Below are 22,961 nucleotides of genomic sequence, written 5' to 3'. Positions count from 1 at the left end.
TGTCTTGTGTATCGTTAAGCACGTGGGTGTATAGTATTGCGTACCTTTATACTGTAGAGTGACAATACCGGTTACGTTGGGTTTCAGTTTACCAAGAGTTATTAACAGTTACGTGTATTGTACTGTATTGACAGTTGAGTTGTATTGAGAGATTATTATTTTACTGTACCTGTATTTTGAGTATTGTACTGCTCGCAGTGTAGAGAGCGTATACTGTATTTGTATTTTGTATCTTGAACATTATTTTTACTGTTGTTACTATAGAGTTGTCTCAGAGCTTGTCCTTTTAATCTTAGCCTTTATGGATAGCTATAGAGTGCCAAGTCTCTTGAGAGTTTGTGGGTTCAGGAGGTTGAAATTCCTGCTGTCTAGGAACAGTATGGTGAAAAGGCCTATAATGTGTTGCCCTAGGCTGGCCATTACGAAGGTGACAGCTTAGAAAGTACTGCCCATGTTTTTTGGCATTGCCCCTTTGTTTTGAACTTGTGGGAGTGGTTTCAGTCCTGGACCGACCGTTTAACGGGAGACCGTTCCTGGTCGGTAGGACAGGGCTTTGTTTTATATGGATTAGATCCTCCAATTTGTTCTGTTGCTGTGTTGCAGCGTATAATTTATGTTTGTTCTGTTCTAAAAAAACTTATTTGGAGGAATAGATGTGATGTTGTTTTTAGGGGGAAATTTGCCAGTTGGCAGACAGTCCTGGAGGCGGTGAAGTCTGACATTCGCCTTCAAGTTGAAGGCGATTTTCGCCGTTTATCTGGGGCTGCCTTTCTTGGACGCTGGTGTGCTGGGGAAGGCTGTTTTGTTTCGCTGCGTGCTGGTCGTCCTTTTGTGGTTTTTTGAATGTTACAGTGGATGGTTGGGCGTTTTGTCTCTACAGGTCGGTGGGCGTATGTACTTTTTTTTTTGGCTCGCTTGACCTGAGTTTCGTTTGTAAGAATGGGGTGGTTTGGTAGTGCCGTTTGGCCGTGACGTTTTGTATCCCGTTCGACGGGTCACGTAAAAATGCACGAAGGTGTAAAATTCCTCGCCTGTTGGCAAACGTTTTATATTATTTATGCAGATTATTTCATAATGTTCATTTTACATTGTTATTTATACGCTTTATACATTTTTATACACCATTGTAAGAGTACAAGAGTTATTTTGTAGCTTGAGTATTTATGGTACACAGTTCTGTAATTGGTATTTCACAGAAGGAGCATAGGTTCTGTGAATATTTCGTAGTATTGGGTATAGATTTCCCCCAAGTAAGGATAGTTTTAAATAAGAGTAAAGAGTCCTTTAAGCCATTTAAGTCTATTGAGCCATTGTATATTGTTCATTTGTATATTTCCATTTTCATATTGTGTAGAGTTTGTAATAAATGTCAGCCGTTGTTTCAACGCAAGAACACTCTTGCCTCATTGATCACTTCTGAATTCTTTCTAACGATATACCGGCAATACAGATTCATCGCCTACATGATGTTTACACTATGGGGGCATGGGTCGCCTGGGAAAAGGAAATACAAGGCCTATTCCATCATGTTCTGTGTACCAGATTCAATCGAAGTTTCCAGAACCAGACGGAACTGTATAGTTTTCGTATGCACAAATCCCTTTATAGTTTCTAATACTGTCCTTTGTATATTTGCTCTGTAATTCTGATTTGGAAATAAATGTGTGTTCCACAAGTCTTTAATAAAGGGTCAAGTGTGGGGTTATCTGAAGCCACGCCGAGTCAGATTTGTCATGTCCTGAGGTCGAAAAAGAGTCTTGAGAATTCAGGATGATCATTCCATTCCTTGAATGCCGGCTGTGTACAAGCCTTCTAGGAAAGCCAAACTGCCATCACATTCGATCCCAACAGAGCGACAGATCAATGTAGAGAGAAACACTTGCTGCACAACTGCAATCGTGCTTCGATCTGATTATTTCAGAACCATGCTTCTTGCATCTTACACATCCACTTAATAAAATGGCATCTGTAGGTTATCAATACATTGAGAGACATATGCAGATCGTATATCCAGCTAATCTAAGTCACTCATCGACAGTTATCTTGCCACAGTCTGAATCCAAAATATCAAGATGCTGACAATAGATCCCATGACCAGTCTAGGTGAATAGAAGTCTTCAATTCATTTTTTTTGCAAGGGAGTGGAAGGGCAGGCCACTTGCACTACCTATTAGCCTAACCTGTTCAAACTTATGCTTCTTATTTTGCAATGTTTCACTGGCAAGTGCAATGACCAGTTTCACACTTCCACTCATTACTCTTTGCAGCTTCTTCAAAGATAGCTTACCAGTACTACGTTTCAATTCTACTTAAACATTACAGAACACAAAGATCCCATGTCAGCATAACACGTGGACTTCGTCTCCATCTGATATGAATTTATAAACACATATTTTATTAGGGTAGGGGCGTTCCCTTTGTCAAAGAAGAATTTTCATTTCAAAATGTATTTCAAACAAACAGGAGGTGCACATTTAAATGGAAGTTTGGTGATGGTGAGAGATATTGAATGAGAAGAGAGACATCTTTCATGAAACCTGTTCACCAATATCTAGTTCAAAAAGACATTTTAAATTATGATAGGTCTAAGGTCTATGTGCGAATTTGTGTTTAAACAGTTACACAAATAGATTTGGACCTTTCTTAGTTGACCAGGTGCAGCAGTATCTAAAGAGACCCCCACTGCAAAGAAATGTTAATAAAGTCTGTTCAACAATTCTCTCTAAGGAAACATGACCACATAAAATTTAAAATACCCCCTCCCCCTTAAACAAACCAAAAGTATACTACAGTATATTAGATATTCAGGTTTGCCCACAAGATAATATGACTAAACGTGTATTGTCACCCTGCTATAATAGTGCTATTATGCTTAACATTACTAGAGTCTCTGAAAGTATGAAATATTTCGTAATGGAGGTCAGTAACTTTTCTGATGGTAAAATTACATAAGGATACTCAGTATGGGTCAATTTTAGTATCGATGATCAATCTTTATCATTCACTGGAAGACCTGTTAGGCCAATTACCAAAATACAATTTATCATATGACATGGGATCTCTGTTACCAAAGCCAACCGCTCAACAAATATTCTACATCACTGCTACTCTGAACCGCTACTCCATTAGCGTGATTACATACATTTTCCAAATTATTAATCTCATCTTTCGGCTGCAGTCTGGTTTGCAAAATATTTCAATTTCCCTATGACACTAAAGCGATCTTTTACGCAACTAAAGATTGAAAGAGCATCTACCTTCCATTCACACCTGCTTGAAGAAATTTGGCCAAAATAGAAGCAATAACAGCATATTTAACTCCTTAAGAATGATGTATACTTGGGCATGATGTCCTCTAGAAATGCCGTAAGGAATAATTTACGAGATGTTCAGCCACATTGACTGTTTTGTTATTCTGACTAACACATTTTTGCGTTAACGAACCCAATTTTACCCTACTCATATTTAGTAGTCGATACCGGGGCTGCTAGTCCTAAACTGTACTGTGTAGGAGTTGCCTCTGCATAATCAAGCCGTCATGATATCGATGTTGAATAACTTTTATTACCTGGTTGAGAAATTTGTACATATGAACCCTACAATCAGGGTAAAATTGGATTGTTCACCCTATATTTCCTATTTCTCAAGGTTACTTTAAAACAAATGAAAATATTGAGATCAACTTTAGAAAACACATAATTTGACTATGCCAACTGATGGTAGACCATAAAGACAGCGATCAATGGTCCATATGTAAATACAAGATCTCATAGAGAAAATAAGGTAATACACATAGCAACCGTGTCACTTCGCTTCCGATTCAAGTGAATCTTCTGTGTTTTCATCCGAATGAAAGTGAATCTCTGGAGCCACACTTGATGTAGCTAAATAAAACCGGGATTTCAGCTGATAAACTAAAACACTCCTTTTGCTGGCTTGGGCACTTTGGCAATGCTTTGTGGTCTGACAGGGTTCTGTATGTCCTCGTAGGCAATATTTCCTTCAAACCAACGTATGGAGTTGGCACCATCTCCTGCACATAAGTATATGACTTTCCTTCATAGACCTTCTCTTGACGACCCATTTACGTTGAGATTTTGAGTATGACATGGAAAATATTTTGTCACCAATACAGCAACATGCGTACGAGCCTGCATATGTGGGTAAGAATACTGTATCCTCTTCGGACAGAACTTCAGCAAACTGTTGTGGAATACCTCGAATGCACCAGTGTGGCATAGTTATGTTGAGGATGAGTTCTTGGAGAGCAATGTGGCTTGGGGATCCACGCTTCAGCCACCATCTTAATCGACTTTCATCTTCTGAAAGTGGGGTGCGGCCCACACTGGTGAAACTTTTCAGCATCAACCCATGTGTGAACATTAACAATATGCTTAAGAATTTATGTCCACCTCTCACGTAGCATTTGTGGATCTTGGTTGCAGTTTTGGCAGCACCACTCTAAGTGCAGGCACACAGAATGGATCCAAGGTGACAATGCATCATGGTCTTTCTTCTTAGCTTTGGAGGTTAAACTTCTTCCGCACAGATTTGGCAAAGTGCCAAACATCAAAATTGTGGGTGATGTGCGGATATTCAGTTCTTACAAGCTTCCTGATTCCAGCATGCCGATCTGTTGCATGAAGAGCTACTTCTGTTCCGTTTGACTCAATAGTGTCAGCACATTTTTCAAATCCCATCTTCTCCATGGCAAGAGAGCTTGTATCAGAGATTTGCACTAGCTCTGTATGAACAATCTCTTCTGTTTTACAATTCATGAATGTTTATTAACACTACTTCGCATTATAACCTGGAGAGTCACATCTCCCATCACCTGACAGCCGAACGCCTTGCCCATGGTGTTGCTGGAAGATTTACTTCTGGTGCTGGAGGTACGTGTGACTCACCACAGGTATTAGGGTGTTCATCAACGTAGTATAGAACATTGAATTTCCAATGCAATGCACCCCCATAAAGTTCATGCATTGTAAGAAGGAACATCCACTGTATAAGCTAGTGTTACGTGACCGTTCTCAGACTTAATGTGGAGAACAGATCACGTGACATAAAAAGGAGAACACGAGGATGAAAGTAAGTTTAAAGCATTTAATAAGCTATTTACATGGCAGAACAAAGTATAAATATGAACATAATACATAACTATAGATTCTTAATTCAATTAACGTCTTTCTGGACTTGGAGAACCGGGGGGAGAGTTTCTGCTTATTTCTTGAGTTACCTTATAGTGCTAGGCGGATAGTGTCCAGGTTTGCTTTAGAAGTAGTTCGGCTGGATGTAGATAAAGTTCAGATAGAGCGACGCGAATCCATTAGAGTGAGTAGGTCGGAGTTCCGACAAAAGTATAGAGTTAAATATATACTGTGTTTAAAATGGGCACAGTAATCAATGCCAAGGAAACATCAGAGTTGTGGCAACCTCTGAACGGAACGAACGGAGAAAACGGAGAGGGCGCTCAATCGGGCGTCTGTGGCTTTTATCCCCGGAGTGTAAAGGAATGTTCCAGTAAGTTATGAATATTCATGAAGTCCGCAGAAACACTTTGTTGGCGAGTTCCAGTTATGTAGAATGCGTGAGCGCATCTGGGATAGTAACAATCGGAAGACTCGGAGACTTGAATGGTAACTTATATTACGAAATAGGGTAGATGAATAAGTGGGTTACATAACACTCTCCCTCCTGGGGAAAAGGTTTGGTCCATAGAACAAAGCTTTAATACAATGAAGATCCTTTTTTAAGGAATTACACATTGGAGAAGATAAATATTCGAATGCATTTTATGCTCTTGACAATACATCTGGAATGACATTTTCTTTTCCTTTAATGTGCTTAATACATAAATTATACTGTTGCAAAAATAAGCTCCATCGAATCAATCTTTGATTCTTGTTTCTCATCTTTTGCAAAAACGTTAAAGGATTATGATCGGTTAGCACGATAATTGGAAATGAAGTAGTGCCTAAGTAAACATCAAAATGTTGAAGTCCTAACAACAAAGATAACGTTTCCTTCTCAATGGTGGAATAATTCTTTTGATGTGAATTGAACTTTTTAGAAAAATAACACACTGGGTGATCGACACCGTGATCATCGACTTGTAAGAGAACAGCGCCTACACCAAAATCACTTGCGTCTGTTGCTAACGTAAACTGCTTAGAAAAATTTGGAGCTCTTAAAACAGGGGAACTCATTAAGATTGCCTTGATTTTATCAAAAGCATTTTGACAACTCTCTGTCCAAACAAACATTGTGCTCTTACTCAATAAATTCGTGAGCGGAGCAGCAACATCGGAAAAATTCCGACAAAATCTCCTATAGTACCCAGCCATACCTAAAAATCGCATTCATTGCTTTCTCGTAGCTGGGACTGGATATTTGTCAATAGCCTCAACCTTGGCCTTGACGGGTGTTACCTCGCCTTGACCAACCACGTGACCTAGAAAAATAACATTTGCATGTGCAATCTCACTTTTGACAAGATTTACAGTAAGATTTGCCTCAGTTAACTTCTCAAAAAGTGATCTAATACGAGTTACATGCTCATACCACGAGTTGCTATACACAATAATGTCATCAATATAAACTTCACAATTTTCTAAACTGGCAGTTATATTGTTTAACAAACGTTGGAATGTCGCTGGAGCGTTCTTCATTCCGAACGGCATTACTTTATATTGAAATAACCCATCGGGTGTAACGAATGCCGACACTCTCTTAGCTCGATCAGTGAGTGGTATTTCCCAGTACCCTTTTAGCAAGTCAAACTTCGTTACGAACCTTGCATTACCAATTCTATCAATACAATCATCCACTCTAGGGATGGGGTATGAATCGGTCCGTGTAACGGTGTTTACTTTCCGATAATCGGTACAAAATCTAAAACTTCCGTCTGGTTTGGGAACCAAAATACATGGAGAAGACCACTCACTGTCGCTAGGTTCAATAATATCATGTTTCAACATATACTGAATTTCATCACGCAGATGCTTAGATTTTACAGGATTCATTCTATATGGGTGTTGCTTAATTGACTTCGAATCACCCACATCAACATCGTGATACACTAGATTAGTCCTGGTCGGACTGTCTGAAAATAGATGTGAAAAATCTCGCAACAATGAACCGATTTGCTCACTTTGAGCAGTTGACAAATGGCATAACTTCTTATCAAGGTTTGACATTACATCAGAATTTTGCAATTTAATACACATTTCTGGAACATTTTGACCTTCGACCTCATCTTCACAATCTACTTCAGAAGTAACAATTGATGACGTAATCTTGAAACTATTATCCTTAGAGTTTCTCTCGTAATATTTCTTAAGCATGTTAATATGACACAATCTCTTGGATTTACGTCTGTCCGGAGTCAAAACAATGTAATCAGTGTCACTCACTTTTTTGTGAATAACATAAGGGCCAAAATATCGAGCATGCAATGGTGAATTAGGAACTGGCAAAAACACTAATACCTTGTTTCCAGGTGAAAATGATCTATCTACCGCACGTTTGTCATATCTAAGTTTCATGCTATTTTGAGCACTCTTTAGGTTTTCTCTGGCAATCTCACATGCTCTGTGAAGTCTGTACTTGAACTTACAGACATAATCAAGAATATTCAGGTCTTCTGTCTCGCACATCCACTTTTCTTTCAACATTTTTAGTGGACCACGAACTCTGTGACCAAACACAAGCTCGAACGGGCTAAACCCTAATGACTCTTGAATTGACTCTCGGGCAGCAAACATTAAGAAATGAACACCTTCATCCCAATCTTTTACATTTTCAAAACAATATGTCCTAATCATACTCTTCAATGTTTGGTGGAATCTTTCCAACGCACCTTGGCTTTGTGGATGATAAGCGCTAGATGTAACTTGTCTAATATTCAACTGATACATAGCTTGTTGGAAAACTCTTGACATAAAATTTGAACCCTGATCGGATTGAACAGACTTTGGTAAACCAACCAAAGTAAAGAATTTAATCAAAACCTTACACACGGTCTTAGCCTTAATATCCCTAACAGGAATAGCTTCGGGGAACCTTGTCGATGCGCACATTATAGTAAGCATATACTGGTTACCAGATTTAGTTTTCGGTAGAGGACCGACGCAATCTATGATCACTCTACTAAAAGGCTCTTCAAAAGCGGGAATTGGTTTAAGTGGTGCTGGTGGGATTGTTTGATTCGGTTTACCCACTAGTTGACATGTATGACATGTTCTACAGAAATAAGAAACATCTTTCTTAAGATTTGGCCAAAAGAAGTGATTAAAAATACGATGGTATGTTTTGTTAACGCCAAGATGACCAGAAAAAGGCGTCTCATGTGCCAAACTTAATACATCAGACCTATAGACTTTAGGAACGACCACTTGGTGATAAACTCGCCACTCATCAAATGCGGATACATCTGGTGGTCTCCACTTTCTCATTAATATACCCTTTTTAAGGTAAAAACAAACCGGGACGTTTTCTGCTTCGTCCTCGGTGATTGCCTTGTCGCACAGCAAGGTTAGTTCAGGATCTTTTTCCTGCTCTAACAGGAGTTGTTCTCTTGACAGGGAATCAGAAGAGAACACCTCAAAAGGAACAGAGTTTGACTGTTCTGGGTTCACACCGTTTGGTAACGAACTTAGGGGACCCAAAGGAGGGTCGGGATCATTATAAAGGCGACCCAAAAAGGTATCAGCCAAATTAAATTCCGCTTGGGAATTATGGAAAGCCTCTTTTGGAGGACATTTCTTAGGAGACTCCCTATGTTTGGAGTTAGTCTCGTTTGAAAAGGAAGAATGATCCGAATTTGAAACTTCTTGAAGTTTTTTAGACATAGCGCGAGTCACAGCACATGCAGGGAAGAGATTAGGAATTTCTTTCTGTAACTGCTCTGTGTTATCACAAGTGCTCGGCTTGTCAGTGACAATTGGATTGACTGCCACCTGCCAAATCATTGCCTAAGAGAAACTGCACCCTTTTTGCAGGAAGATATGGTCTAACACCCACCATAACCATACCCGATACAATGTTTGATTGAAGATGGATGTTATGAACTGGCACAGGAATAGAAATACACCCCACCCCCTGAAGCAATACATCTCCGCCAGCTGATGTTTGTTCAGACAGTGGCAATATGCCTTCCAATAGCAGAGATTGATCAGCACCCGTGTCCCGTAATACCCTAATTTTCACTGGCGGGAGATCCTCGTTAAGAGATACAAAACCATCAGAGACAAATGGTAAAAATTCGTCTTGGATTTCATTAGTACGCCTAGTAATTTTGCCAGTTCTCACAGGTGTTACAAGCTTATGGGGTGATCTATCTACAATTGCTAATGCATTTGGTGACATTTCCCTCTCCCGTTCTCTCTTTCTAGCCAATTTGAAACAATTTGCCATTAGAGCTGTTAGAGCTGACATAGTCGTCTTTACTGCGACTTGGGTATGATTGCCGTTTGTTAACAGAATCATACGACTGGGAAGGATTACTAGCCCTAACATAATTAAGATGCGACTTATTTGTTACATTTCTAAAAGATTGGTGAGTGAGGGTATAATCGTCTGCCATTACAGCAGCTTTAGATAAAGAATCAACTTGGCGTTCATCAAGGTGAACTCTAATTTCGTTACTTAGACAGTTTTTGAACTCTTCAACCAGCATAAGTTGTCTCAGTTCCTCGAATTCCTGAACCTCTTTAGAAGAACACCAGTGATTGAAATGAGTTTCTTTCACCCGAGCAAATTCAACATAAGTTTGATTTGGTTGTTTCTTGAAATTTCGAAACTTTTGCCTATACGCTTCAGGTACAAGTTCATAAGCATTAAGAACCGCTGTTTTTACAATATCATAATCAAGGCTATCTGCCAGAGATAATGCAGAATAAATTTCTTGTGCCTTGCCAACAAAAGAACTTTGAATCAACAATACCCATTTATCTTTTGGCCATAACAACGAATGCGCCAATTTCTCAAAATGACAAAAGAAATTGTCTACATCAACTTCTTTAAACTTAGGAATTAGAGACAAATATTTACTAATGTGTAAACCAGAAACCAGGGAAATGGGTGAGCCAGGGTCTGCAGCCGATGATTTTAAATCTAATTCCTTCAATCTGATTTCTTTCTCCATTTCAATTTCCATCAATTTAATCTCTTTTTGGGCTTGTAGCTCTAATTTTCTCAACTCTAACGTGCTTGCACCCTCATTGAAGCTCACATAGGACAAATCCCCAAGTTCCGATTCCTCTAATTCATTTTCATCAACCAAATGTTCTGCTACTAACTTCTTAATTTCATCCTTTCTCATGTTCGTTTTGAAGTCAACTTGATAATGTTTCGCAATCTGAATAATGTCAGATTTCTTAAGGGAATTTAGCTCATCAATAGATGGCTTATCGATAAACTTTTTCAAATCGAAAGACATAATGAATGTCTGGATTAAGGAAGTTCGTCTAATTCGACTTCCCGGACAGGCCCCCAATTATGTTACGTGACCGTTCTCAGACTTAATGTGGAGAACAGATCACGTGACATAAAAAGGAGAACACGAGGATGAAAGTAAGTTTAAAGCATTTAATAAGCTATTTACATGGCAGAACAAAGTATAAATATGAACATAATACATAACTATAGATTCTTAATTCAATTAACGTCTTTCTGGACTTGGAGAACCGGGGGGAGAGTTTCTGCTTATTTCTTGAGTTACCTTATAGTGCTAGGCGGATAGTGTCCAGGTTTGCTTTAGAAGTAGTTCGGCTGGATGTAGATAAAGTTCAGATAGAGCGACGCGAATCCATTAGAGTGAGTAGGTCGGAGTTCCGACAAAAGTATAGAGTTAAATATATACTGTGTTTAAAATGGGCACAGTAATCAATGCCAAGGAAACATCAGAGTTGTGGCAACCTCTGAACGGAACGAACGGAGAAAACGGAGAGGGCGCTCAATCGGGCGTCTGTGGCTTTTATCCCCGGAGTGTAAAGGAATGTTCCAGTAAGTTATGAATATTCATGAAGTCCGCAGAAACACTTTGTTGGCGAGTTCCAGTTATGTAGAATGCGTGAGCGCATCTGGGATAGTAACAATCGGAAGACTCGGAGACTTGAATGGTAACTTATATTACGAAATAGGGTAGATGAATAAGTGGGTTACATAACACTAGCCACTGCCAGTAACAAATTTCCACAAGGTGTATCCCTAACAAGTAGTTGTGAAGACTATGTTGTTATTTCATGTTGTTATTTGTACGGACACCATTGTGCCCTTCACATACTTTGTCGTCTCAACAGCGGTTGTTATACATTTGTTGCATCGAACTTTCCCGATAAGATCATCCAAAAACTTTTCAAATACAATGAAATTCCTCTGTTTCATGAGTCTATCCTCCCTGCTACTGAACCCTTCTTCAGACGTGTTGCTCGAACTTGCATGTTCTTCTCCCTCTGAGGGTGCATAGAACGGAATAGATGCAGGTACTGATGAAGAACTGCTACTTAAGGGCTGGCTTGATCACGTAACTTCTCCTAGAATCCTGCAATGAATTAATTATCAGCGATTTCGAAAAACGGTTTATGAAATGTGGTTTTAGCGTGAGTGTGTATTAATGTGCAATGCCATATATACGTTACAACTTGGTATAGTAGACTGTATAAGTACGATCGCAATGCGTACGTAAGAAATGATAGGCAATCACCTGTGCGCATGCATGCTAGAGTATATTTGTTGCGGAAATGGTACTGCTACCTTCAAGTCGCTCGTTTTGCCTATTTGCAAGCACTACGTCATTGACCAAGTTGATGCGTTCGACCAAACGCTGCTTTTGGTGAGAAACTTGTGGATTTGAAAAGTAGATTTCTACAAGAAGAAAACATCGAATGTGGCTCATCTTCCACAAAGGCACCCCCATATCTGAAGTTCAATGTTATTTTCCTCTTGTGGAATTCATTTCCTGTTTCACTATAATATGAAATGTTACCTACATCCTCATGGAAAGTGAAAAGAACTTGATGTAGATCATTTTGAGACTTCTTGAAAGTAGAACTTTCCCAAAAAATCCTTACTTTATTAGTTGCATGCGGCAAACCAACAAACACTGTTGAAAGCTTCTCTTCATGGCTGACAGTAGAAAAGTTTCAATCAGGTCATCTATCCATGGCCTTCAATTCAAAGCCACATCTTTTTATCACATGCATGTTTATGCATCACACACATGTTTATCACATGCAAATGAGTCGTCTATCAGACTGCCAATTACAACCTACTGATGGCATCTGGACCAAACCCATATAGAAATATATTCCAGTAAACATTCTAGTTAAGGGGGAGGCTGTGGTCTACAATGAATTTTCTCTTAAGTAATTACACATGACTTCAAAAACATAAATATGGCTGAAGGTTGACAGGAGAATTATGTCTATGCTAATTTTCTACTATTTTGCATATTGATTAGCGCTAATTTCCATAATTAATTAACAAATTTGGGAAAGCTCTATCTCCCGTTAGCAAAGTGCTACAGGGATGATTGATAGCTCAAATTAAAGCTTGCATATAGATCTAGGGAATGATAGTAATATTTTTCCAGCTATTCCCTTCATTTGATAAATATTCCGTTAAGATAATTCATTGTAAATGTTCGCTATAGTAAGAAAAATATACAATCGGGGAACAATTAATGAAAAATAACAATGTCACTCTGTACTTTGTTATATAATATATACTCTGCCCAAATATGAAACTGATGGGTATCAGTGGCCCAAGTACAGGTTAACTATTTCTGCCATAAAGGAGATAATCAACAATAAACATAGGATGCACTGAAAAAAAGTTCACTTAGTACTTTGACAGTTCAACTGGTCACTGTGGATGGTCCAGGAATAGCTTCAGTCTCACGGAACTCTCCAGAAGCATACTGCACCCCTTCCTTGTTCGCCTGAGCAAAAGTCTTTGCTTTTCTTTGACGCTTTGCAATTTCTGAAGCTGCTTTTTGTGATTGTAGTAGACGCTTTTGATCCTTCGACTTTGTAAGAGATATTGTCTCTTTTCCAAATGTTAGTTTCAAATTGTACATGTGCCTGAGCGTTGACTCTGCTCCCTCTGTACCTGTAAGAGTTGCGGGATATGGGGTTCTTGACAGCAGCTAGCTGTACAACAGGAATATTGGGAATCCCCCTAGTGGTCACGATGTGTGGGACAACTGACCCATATGTTGTATTACAAATACAACAGGCTAAAAACAAGAATAAGACTGGCTTTTAGGTATAAAAGTAGCTATATTTGCTCGGCCTTAACACACATGAAACTATGGAACATAATGAATCTTGGTAAAGTACTCTTTACTGTTACACAATTACACTTAAAAGAGGAAAGGGCTCAAAGTACACTTAATTGTCGGGTATTAACAATTAAAACTAGAGATAATGAATATAAACAACTATGGGTATCAAGTGGCCACAAGACTAATACATGTGAACATTAATAAAACAAAGGATAAAGCTTATCTGGCGGGCGGGTCTGTATTGTCCAGCAGCACGGCACAGCAATGTAGTTGAATGAATGGTAGTTGATGTACTGAATGTAGTGTAGTTGATGTAGTGAATGTAGTTGATGAAAGGTTTAATAAATGTCCGATAGTACGAAATTAAATAGAAGGTGAGTGATGTGAGAGTTCCAGTAATATACTCCAGTGAAAATAGATATGGGTGAGAGTTCCAGGAATACTCCAGCGAAAATAGATAGATCAAAGAAATGTTCTTCCCAAGGAGAGTAGGTATAAAGTCCAGGTACAAGATAGGTAATTACAAAATGGCAACTAGCAGAACACAGCTCTCAGTTCCATTGAATCGAATATAAGGAAATAATTCCTCCAGTAAAAGTTAAGTAGATGGGTGATTTCATTTATTTGGGTACCAACCTGTGACATTGGTACCAAAATTTCAAAAAGGTTAAATCTCTTTAAATAATATATATCTCTTTAAAGTTGGTAAAATATGACTCTTAAGAAAAAAATGAAACTTTCCATAAACAGCCTCATTTCTTAAAATGGGAGCAGGGACATGAATTCATTACCACTCTGCCATAACAAAACAAATCATTCGAATACAGTTAAGTTTTTACCTTTTGTACTTTCTTAACATCAAATGTTTCTGGTTTATTTGAACTAAATCCATACTAACGACATCTACATTTTAGCAATTTGAGCAGGAAATCGCCATATTCTGGTCTTTGTGGCCATCTTTTTCTATTTTTAAACCCATTCGGCTGTAACCCAAATAAAATGCATTTCAAATAGTTGCATAGTTGCATAGAAACTTCCTTGGAAACATTCATCTAATTAGTATTGTAATATAGGGAATATGGGTACAAATAACCAAACCTGACAATGATGTTCCCCGTGTAAAAGGGACATGAACATTTTGGTGTCCCCTTTACACAGGGAACACAAAACAGGTTTATGTATCATATCTGGTAACTATGTCGTTGATATTCACAAAGAAAGAAAGTTGTACCATGTTCATGGACAAATAAACACATAACAGCAATTGTTAATGTTCAGCTAATGTTTAATTTTACCCAGGCATGAATATCTGTTCCCAGTGTAAATGGGACATGGAAATTTTGGTGTCCCCTTCACACGGGGAAAATGTTACAAGTCAATTTGTTTTATACGATACTGCTTATTTTCTTAACAATATAAACCTTTGTTACAGGACTTGCATGCCTGTCAAACACACATCACAGCACTAATAAATGTTCAGCTAATGTTGTCATTTGAATATTTTGAATATATGTTCCCCGTGTAAAGGGGACATGAAATTTTTTGTGTCCCATTTACACGGGGAACATTTTACAAGTCAATGTGTTTTTTATGATACTGCTTATGTTCTTAACAATATAAACCTTTGTTACAACACTTGCATGCCTGCCAAACACACATAACAGCACTAATCAATGTTCAGCTAATATTGTTCAGCTAATATTGTAATTTGAATATTTTGAAATAATGTTCAGCTATTTTGAATATTTAAAAAAAAAAATGTTCAGCTTATGTTGTAATTTGAATATTTTGAATATAATGTTTAACTAATTAATGTTTAACTAAAGAATGCAAAAACTTTTGCCATCCAGAACTACTAATTGCCTCTTCAAACAAACTTTTCTAATATCAAGTTACTTGCAAACTCAAATCATAAATTAGTATAGATTCTATTATAAACAAATGTTGCCATGAATAGAATGGCGAATTATCTGAATATCATCAGGAGCAAAAACATATTGATTCCTGGAACGATGGTTCCGGAGGCCTGACTACACAGATTACGTCGTTCCTTGGATGGGTGAATGGCTGCTCCTCTTCTGGAAAGACGTGGTAACAGCCGGTGTCACTGTCAAACAGTCCATGAACTTTAGCACAACGTCGTCTTCAAGTTTCTCCAACACCTAAAAAAAATGCAAAAAATTATTATCATTGATTATAGACAAATTGTCATGTTCTCTCAAGTCAGCAATTTCTCCACCACCTGTATGATAGAGGATGGTTGATGGGGTTCAAGGTTATCACGACGAGAAAGGCTGGAAATCAAAAGCTCATTCCTGAAAATTTCAAAATAATTTGCTACTGCTAAAGAGTTATTGGCTCTTTGCTAGAAATTACTTTCTCCTCGCTAGAATTTCTGGTATTTTCCGAGCTCCGTCAGCAAGGACACAAAACAATATGTGTCCTCCATTTCCAGCCCCATAATACAAACTTTATAGCCTTTATTAACCAGCATAATGTACTTACAATTGCCTTGTAGACCACTGATGTACTTGGAGCTGAACCCTGAAAACTGCACGGCGACATATTCACCCACAGCCAGATCTTCTGAGAGTTTCTCCATCTAAACCACATGTACCAAAGAAATCAATAAATTTAGGAACTCTGAGGTGAAAAATGAATAGTTCTCATAAGTGCTTGATAGAGATGTGTATGTGTGTGTAATATTTGAAGATTAATGAGTTTGTTTGGCTTGCGGGCTGCAGGTTATGCACCCCTGGCTGGTATCTGTTAGCCCATCAAATGTATTTAAAAACTCACCATCAGGCAAGATAGTCACATCACCGCCGGACTGGGTAGACAAGTCAACACTGGGCTGGTTAGACAGGTTACCGTCAGGCTGGATAGTCACATCACCTTTGTCGCCACCAGATTGGGCTGAAACAGCAGCATCGTGATGAGAAGAGACCTTGACATCAGCTGTACAGGGAAAAGAACCAACCGATCAACATATCAAAGCTACAGCAATCTCTATGATATGTACTATATTAACTGCAAGAGAAATAAACTGTTTGTTTAAATTTGGTTTTATCCTGTCTATATTATTTAAAATATAAAGTTGGAAAAAAAATAACAGGCCCGTATAGCCAGACCATGTATCCTGAGAGGGCAAAATAATTTTTAAAACAAAAATCTTTTTAGAAGGGCGAAATAAACATTTGGTTATGTTTTAATCGCTTTCCAAAAAATATTTATAGGTTTAGGAAAAAAAAACATATCTAGGAGGGGTCCCCCCCCCACAGGGGTTGAGAAAAGAGATCATACACCTAGCCACTGGTCCACAGGATTTTTTATGGAAACGGGGGATATTTGGTTAAAGCCAGCCTGGGGTACAGTTTACTTTGTTTGTTTTCTTCGTCAATAAAAGGTTGATTAAATCATATTTTTGCACGTTCTTAAATTCTAAACCTGAAAGAGAACACTCTAATAAGAGACGATCCCTGCCCTCCCCCCCCCCCCCAAGTGAAAAAAAGTAGCGCCCTGATGTACCTTCAATTTCTGTGCTGATGGGCACTGTTAAATCGTTCACAGGCACGAATAACACCTGTGCGCCCACTCATCTTGACCTTTGGGGTCCCCCTTCCCCTGCAGGTTTACCCCCTTCCCTGCATGTTACCAAAGCAATAAGTGTATTGTTTACAGCTAGAGCACTGGCACATTAATTTCCTAGACATATTTTTAACCAGCTAATGTCTTGAAAAATGTTCAGCCACAGGGTAAATACCATTAGCCTACTCCCACATGTGAAATATTGCACCAAGCCTAGGCCTAGCCTAGGCCCCTAACTCTACAGATTGAACGTCGATAGGCATCTACACACATCAATTTTAATAATTTAGGCCTAAGCATAACTTAGGGCTAGTCTCAAAGTCGTATCAGACTATAACGTAAGACTATAAGAAAAGGCCTATTAAATAACAATGTACGTATGAACTAGTATTGCCCTAGCCTAACAGCAACGCTGTAGGTACGCGCTTACGAGCCTAAGCGTTAAGCTGTCACAACGTAATTCGGGGACGGTCAAATTTTGACGTCCCTCATTTTGCACATGACACAAACTGAGCTAGTATGCGAGTTACGGTGAACACACAATCGTTTCACCAAATTGTAATAACATTATATTTCACAAGAAACAATTAGTTAGAAAGAGCGAAAAAATCACGTAAAACTTACCAAAATTAACACCTGATTACACTGCACGACGTAATAATCGTAAGTTCGTAAATGCGGGGACATAAAAGTTCCAATTGATCATATTATTCACTGTCGAAGATTGTGATGCTAACATTTCTTTATCTTGTGAGAACAGAGACTCCGCTGTTGTTTGCACTTTATGATTTAGTCATATACAGTTTATTTAAACAAATCATCGACACTAGAAAAGTAACGACGTAATTATTTCGCGGGACATGATTTTTTGTAACAGATCATGAAATGTCCGATGCTTCAAAAAGTTGCTTCGTAAATAATAGGCAATTGCTGTATGTTTTTGCTTTCGGGGAATCTTATCACCAGCCTAACTCTTTTGCAAAAGTGGAAGCTTACAAATTGTATTATAGTACAGTGCAAGTGCTGGTTTCATACGTAAATAGTTAGGACATGAAAAGTTACGATGTGATGTGTATTTTGTATGCTCGGTTTAGGCGTGAATGAACTCAATTGAAGAATGACGACGTATAATACTTCAAGACCATTCATTGTTGTTATAATATAAAATACAGATGATTTCATTCAAGTTATATATACAAAATTATTCACACAAACTTAATACTAATGTCAATGTCACAGAAATACCTGAAAAATAGGAGGGACATGAATTATATTATATTAATTTGTCCAACCTCTGCTTTTTTTTTTAAAAACTTGAAATGGTGTTAACAGATAGAGCAATATGTTGTACAAACTAATACATAGAATAGATTTTCATCAGCGGTATAAATTCTTGTGTAGCTAGGTAAATAAAATGACATTCAAGCCGTAGGCTGTTGGTACCCACATAAATGACCCAGATATATATTCTCAAAGCACAAGATACTGTAGACAACTTATTAACTATTTTCTATATATATAACTGTAGTGTATAGACTACATTATGTCAAGAGTGGCTCAAATACAAACATGCCCTGTTGACTGGCTGACAACCAAACTGCCCCTCTCTCGGAAGACACCTTGAAGGACGCACCTAAACCACACGGTAACATGTGACCCTCTTAACACCTCTCATTGATCTATACACACCCTAGATACCAAGAGTAGCACTCAGAACCAATCAGAGCTAATTACACAGACTAATCTGCATACAAATGTCTATCCTATAACTGAAACAAGTAAGACAAAGCATCCCTTATCTAAGAAAAGAAAGGAAGAAGATATTTACTGCAACCAGCAACTTTGGCAGAACAAAGAAAGTACTGTTGGCTACTGGCTCACTACTAATGATACAGGGGAATATGAGCACAGGATGTGGAAGAGTATAGGCATACCTATTACATTACCACTTTGATATGGGAGAAGTAGTAACAGAAATAGAGCTATTTACATACCCCCATGCTGGCAGCAGTTTTTACAACGGTCTGTGAGACAAAGTGCGTCTTTGGGCATCTCTTCCATACAAGTGCACAAACGACTCGTTAGCGTGTTGCGTCTTTTTTCTCATGCATCTCTTCAAGACAGACTCATTAGAGAGTCGGTGAAACAATGGGAGAGGCAGTTCTGTGATGGCCTTTGGCGGTGGCTGATGACTTTTAGGAGCCATTACATCCCCATTGGATGCATCAGCCTGTTGGTAGAAACACCAAAATTGTTCTCCGGTTGGACACCGCTGATGCATTGGCCTTTCATCAGAGCTTCAGCTATGCATGAATATTGCAAAAATTGATTTTTGCATTGCTTCTGTTTCATTTTGGGTGATCGCATTGCGATAGTAGGAGCCCCATTTCTTCATTCTTAACTGAGTAAGCTTTCCCTTTCCTCCAGTACCCTTATTCTGGTCTACAAATTTCTTCAACGATGTATACATCCTCTTGCTTATGTGGTTCACGCATTCCTCTTCATACACCTTTGCATTATTGAGGTACCCCACAGTCTTGGTATCCCCATCACTCAGAACTATGGTGTAACTCATATCACAAATCAATGCTCCTCTTCCACAAACGTTGGGCTGCAATTCCTTGCATCGCCCCTGCTGCTTGGTGGTTGATTTGACAGTGACCTTTTGACAGTGACCATCAAACCAAATTTACAAGTCTGGAGTCTCTTCCCCAAGTCTAGCCTTCCCATATGCACACACTGAACAGTAATTACTAAGTACCTCAAAATCGATAACAAATCCAGTCAATAACAAAAATATCAATAACAACAAACACACCATGATGTGAGGTATGCCCCCTCTTGTGCCACGTTCCATCATATGTAACTGTTACATCAATCGTAGTTTTGCCTTTGAGATTAGGGTCAAGTTCTACATATGCTCTCCGTACTTCATGTCGAGCACGAGTCAAGAGATACCTGATACAGTTCAGTTCTCGTGGAGTGCGGACGTGTTTTCGGCTGCTCTCCACCTTTTGTTGACCACACCTTTATTGTGTTTTTACGTTGGCCCTTCATTAGTTTACAGTTTGTTTTAGTGTAGTTTGTGTGTTTTGGGTTTGTTTCGTTTTGGTTTCTGTATAGGTGCTTGGCTTTGCCACACCCCTAGCTGTCATGGCGTCTCGCCGTGACAGCAAAATCGTATTGTTGAGTTTTTCGGGGGAGGCTAAGGTCGTCCCCGGTTTTTTTCAGTTTTGCGTTCTGTTGGTTTAAAGGTCCCTGGAGAGGTTGACGCGCTTCAGCGTAAACCTCTCCGGGGTATGAATTGTTTTGATGTACGGTTTACCTCGGAGGCTGCCCGCGTCCGAGGCGTCCATGTGTTGGAGGGAGTTGAGGGACTGAAGGTCACACCGTATGACAGTTCGGTGTGGGTGACAGTCCTCCATCTCCCTCTGAACATGTCTGAACAGGTTGTTGTGCGGACACTGGGGCGTTTTGGGAAAGTGACCGGCTACGAGCCGGAATTCCTTGAATGTAAAGGTGTCAAGACCGGGACTAGACGAGTTAAAATCGAACTCAAGTCCGATATCCCCTCTACCTTGTGGGCTAATGGGCACAGGGCCCACATTGCATACCCGGGCCAGCCTCACACTTGTTGGAGGTGTGGGCTGGAAGGGCATGAGGCCAGGTTGTGCCCGAACAAGCGGTGTAGCCGCTGTTTACAGGTTGGGCATACCCTGTCCGAGTGTAAAGGGGATATCGTTTGCAACTCGTGTGGGAAAACTGGCCATCTCGCCCGTTTATGCCCAGACCGCTCATACTGCGCGAGAGTGGCTACGGGCGTGGTTGAAGCGGTCCCTGTCCCGGCCTCTGACACCGTACCACATGATGCTCCTGTCATCGCCCCAGTGTCCGACACTAGCGCCCCGATGGAGGCTTTGTTCCCCCTTTCGTGTCCGACCTCTCCCCTGATCGAACTTGCCGAGACTGCCAGCCTGCCTACTGAGGCAGAGAAGGACAAAACGGCGGAGATGGTACTAGCGGAGTGGCACGCGGCGCAGGATGCCGCTTGTACTGGTTCACCGGTAGCTACGCCCGCTATCGGTGATACTAGTCGGGCCCCGAGTCAACCGGCCCAAGAGACATTAAGTGGCCCAGATTCTGACTCGCCAATGGAGGACTGCACTTACAGCCTTATAAGTTGTGGCTATGGAGTCCTCCGATTGGTTTGATGAGACGAAACAGGCCACTGATCTCATTGAATCGAGTGGCCCTTCCACCATACCGGACACGATGGTCGCTAGTGGACCTCCTGTTCCTGACAGGGAGGTCCACTCGATCAAGGTTGACGAGGAGTTAAGAACTCTGCTCCCTCGTAAGAAAAGGGGGAATACTGTTAGGGGCTTGAAAAGACCCGTATTGGGAAAATTTCGCAGAAATTTGGGAAAATTTGGGAAAATTGCGCAAGCCTGTCGTCTGCTATCGGGGCGGCGTACCCTGGATGAATTTTGGAGTTAGTGAGTTGTCATGTGTGGGGTGGGGGGTTTGTGTGGTCGTTACATAATATGGGTTGGGGGTTTACTGTTTGTGGTTTGGTGTTGGCTTTTTGTGGAGCTTTATTGTTTTGGTTCTGTTAGCCTTTGGGTCCGTGTCCTTTTCACGTCACGTTAAACGCTATATTTTATACATTTGTGGGTTAGTGAGAGATTTCTGTTTGTGGGTTGTCAGTTGGGTTTTTGGTGGTTCTTAAACAGACTGGGATTGCTTTTGTTGACCTTTGGTCCGTGTCCGTTTCTCTGCACGTAAAAAGCACGATACCTCATACATCAAATATGTACAAAACTCCTGGACACCAGCATGTCCTCGACCTATATTGCGCATAGCCGTGACCATACGCAGATTAGAATCAGCAAATTTTCTCATACCAACTGCTTGTGTGGAACCGTATACCAACTAATGTCATCTTGAATGACATGCAGAACAAGAACAGAATTTCACTTTGTCTATTGCTGACTTATGGAAAAAGAGGTACTGGTTTGAGTCATTCAATATTGGGGTTTGAGCTGCAAAGCTGTCCCTTTTCCTTTCGAATGTTGTTGTGGGTATCGGATCTGCCTGGGCACGGCATGGCTCACTAGTTGCAGCTTGATTAGGAACTGTTGAGTTTCCTGAAAATTAGAAAGAAATATTAAAATATTTCAAAATATTACAAAAACTACAACTACGTCGCAAGGTCCACAGTGGGAAGCTTTTCGGGACTTTGCAGTTGTACTGAGGGTTGGTGTGTATGTATGGTGTGTTTGGGGGGGGGGGGTTCTGAAATGTTCATGCCTATCTTACATTGTTTGGGTACTAAATCAGAATTGGTGACCGGCAGTAGAGAGATATGCATGTAACAATGCACGACGTGTACTGTATTAATAATACTTCCGGGCACTGATTCTAATACATTTCTAGAGCTCTAAAATAATACTGATAGAAACATCGGACCCCTTTCCTTCCTAACACACAGGTATGTCGATGACGTGGGCCCCTAGCAAATCCCATTACCTTCCCCAGAGCAGTACTACTATATCATCTGTCGTTATTACCTGGCTAGTGCTGTACTAATACACGAGGATTAGCCCACAGTAAAGCCTCGCCTGCCTGTCATAGGCTGCCTGTTATTTGGGCCCAATTTTTTTATCAGGCTAATTGACATCAAAATTTGAAATATCATACTCACTTCTTCCACTCATTGGTCCTTTCTTCCTCTTCAAACCAAAGACTTTGTCCCTTCTGCTGTTTTTCTCGGCATTTTGTTTCATGGAATGTCTACTAATAATACAACGAACGTTGTTCTGTTTGTGTGCACAAAAATGCGGTAAATACTGTATGGAGCAGTTCTGCTACAACACAAACTATATTCGTATATATAACAAGAGCTATGATTGGTTTAAATCTGATAAAGATAGTAAATTGAACAGAATTAGATAAATTAAAATGCTTGTTTCACTTACAAAATTGTACGATAGACCATTTTCAAATTGACGGGTAATTTGTCTCTTTTGGACATTGTTGGCAGATTATATGGCAAAAACAAAACAATGCCTCGCCGAAAAATATA

General features: G+C 39.7%; 1 protein-coding gene and 1 pseudogene across 1 annotated transcript; both read right to left on the bottom strand.

The window, feature by feature from the left end:
* Window positions 1-6,362: 6,362 nt before the first annotated feature.
* Window positions 6,363-8,972, bottom strand: LOC139982492 (uncharacterized). The gene has a single exon (XM_071995388.1). It carries the CDS (start codon window positions 8,970-8,972, stop codon window positions 6,363-6,365), a length of 2,610 nt encoding a protein of 869 aa, XP_071851489.1.
* Window positions 8,973-12,206: 3,234 nt separating this feature from the next.
* Window positions 12,207-21,818, bottom strand: LOC139982491 (uncharacterized; annotated as a pseudogene).
* Between the last annotated feature and the right edge of the window lie 1,143 nt (window positions 21,819-22,961).

The sequence above is a fragment of the Apostichopus japonicus genome, chromosome 16 (assembly GCF_037975245.1).
Source record: "Apostichopus japonicus isolate 1M-3 chromosome 16, ASM3797524v1, whole genome shotgun sequence".
NCBI lineage: Eukaryota > Metazoa > Echinodermata > Holothuroidea > Aspidochirotida > Stichopodidae > Apostichopus > Apostichopus japonicus.
The sequence above is the reverse complement of the archived record's forward strand: the minus strand, read 5'-3'. Positions and strand labels throughout refer to the sequence as shown.

Excerpts from the sequence above, each read along its gene's own strand:
- LOC139982492 (XM_071995388.1), bottom strand. The coding sequence starts at position 8,972 with ATGATTTGGCAGGTGGCAGTCAATCCAATTGTCACTGACAAGCCGAGC.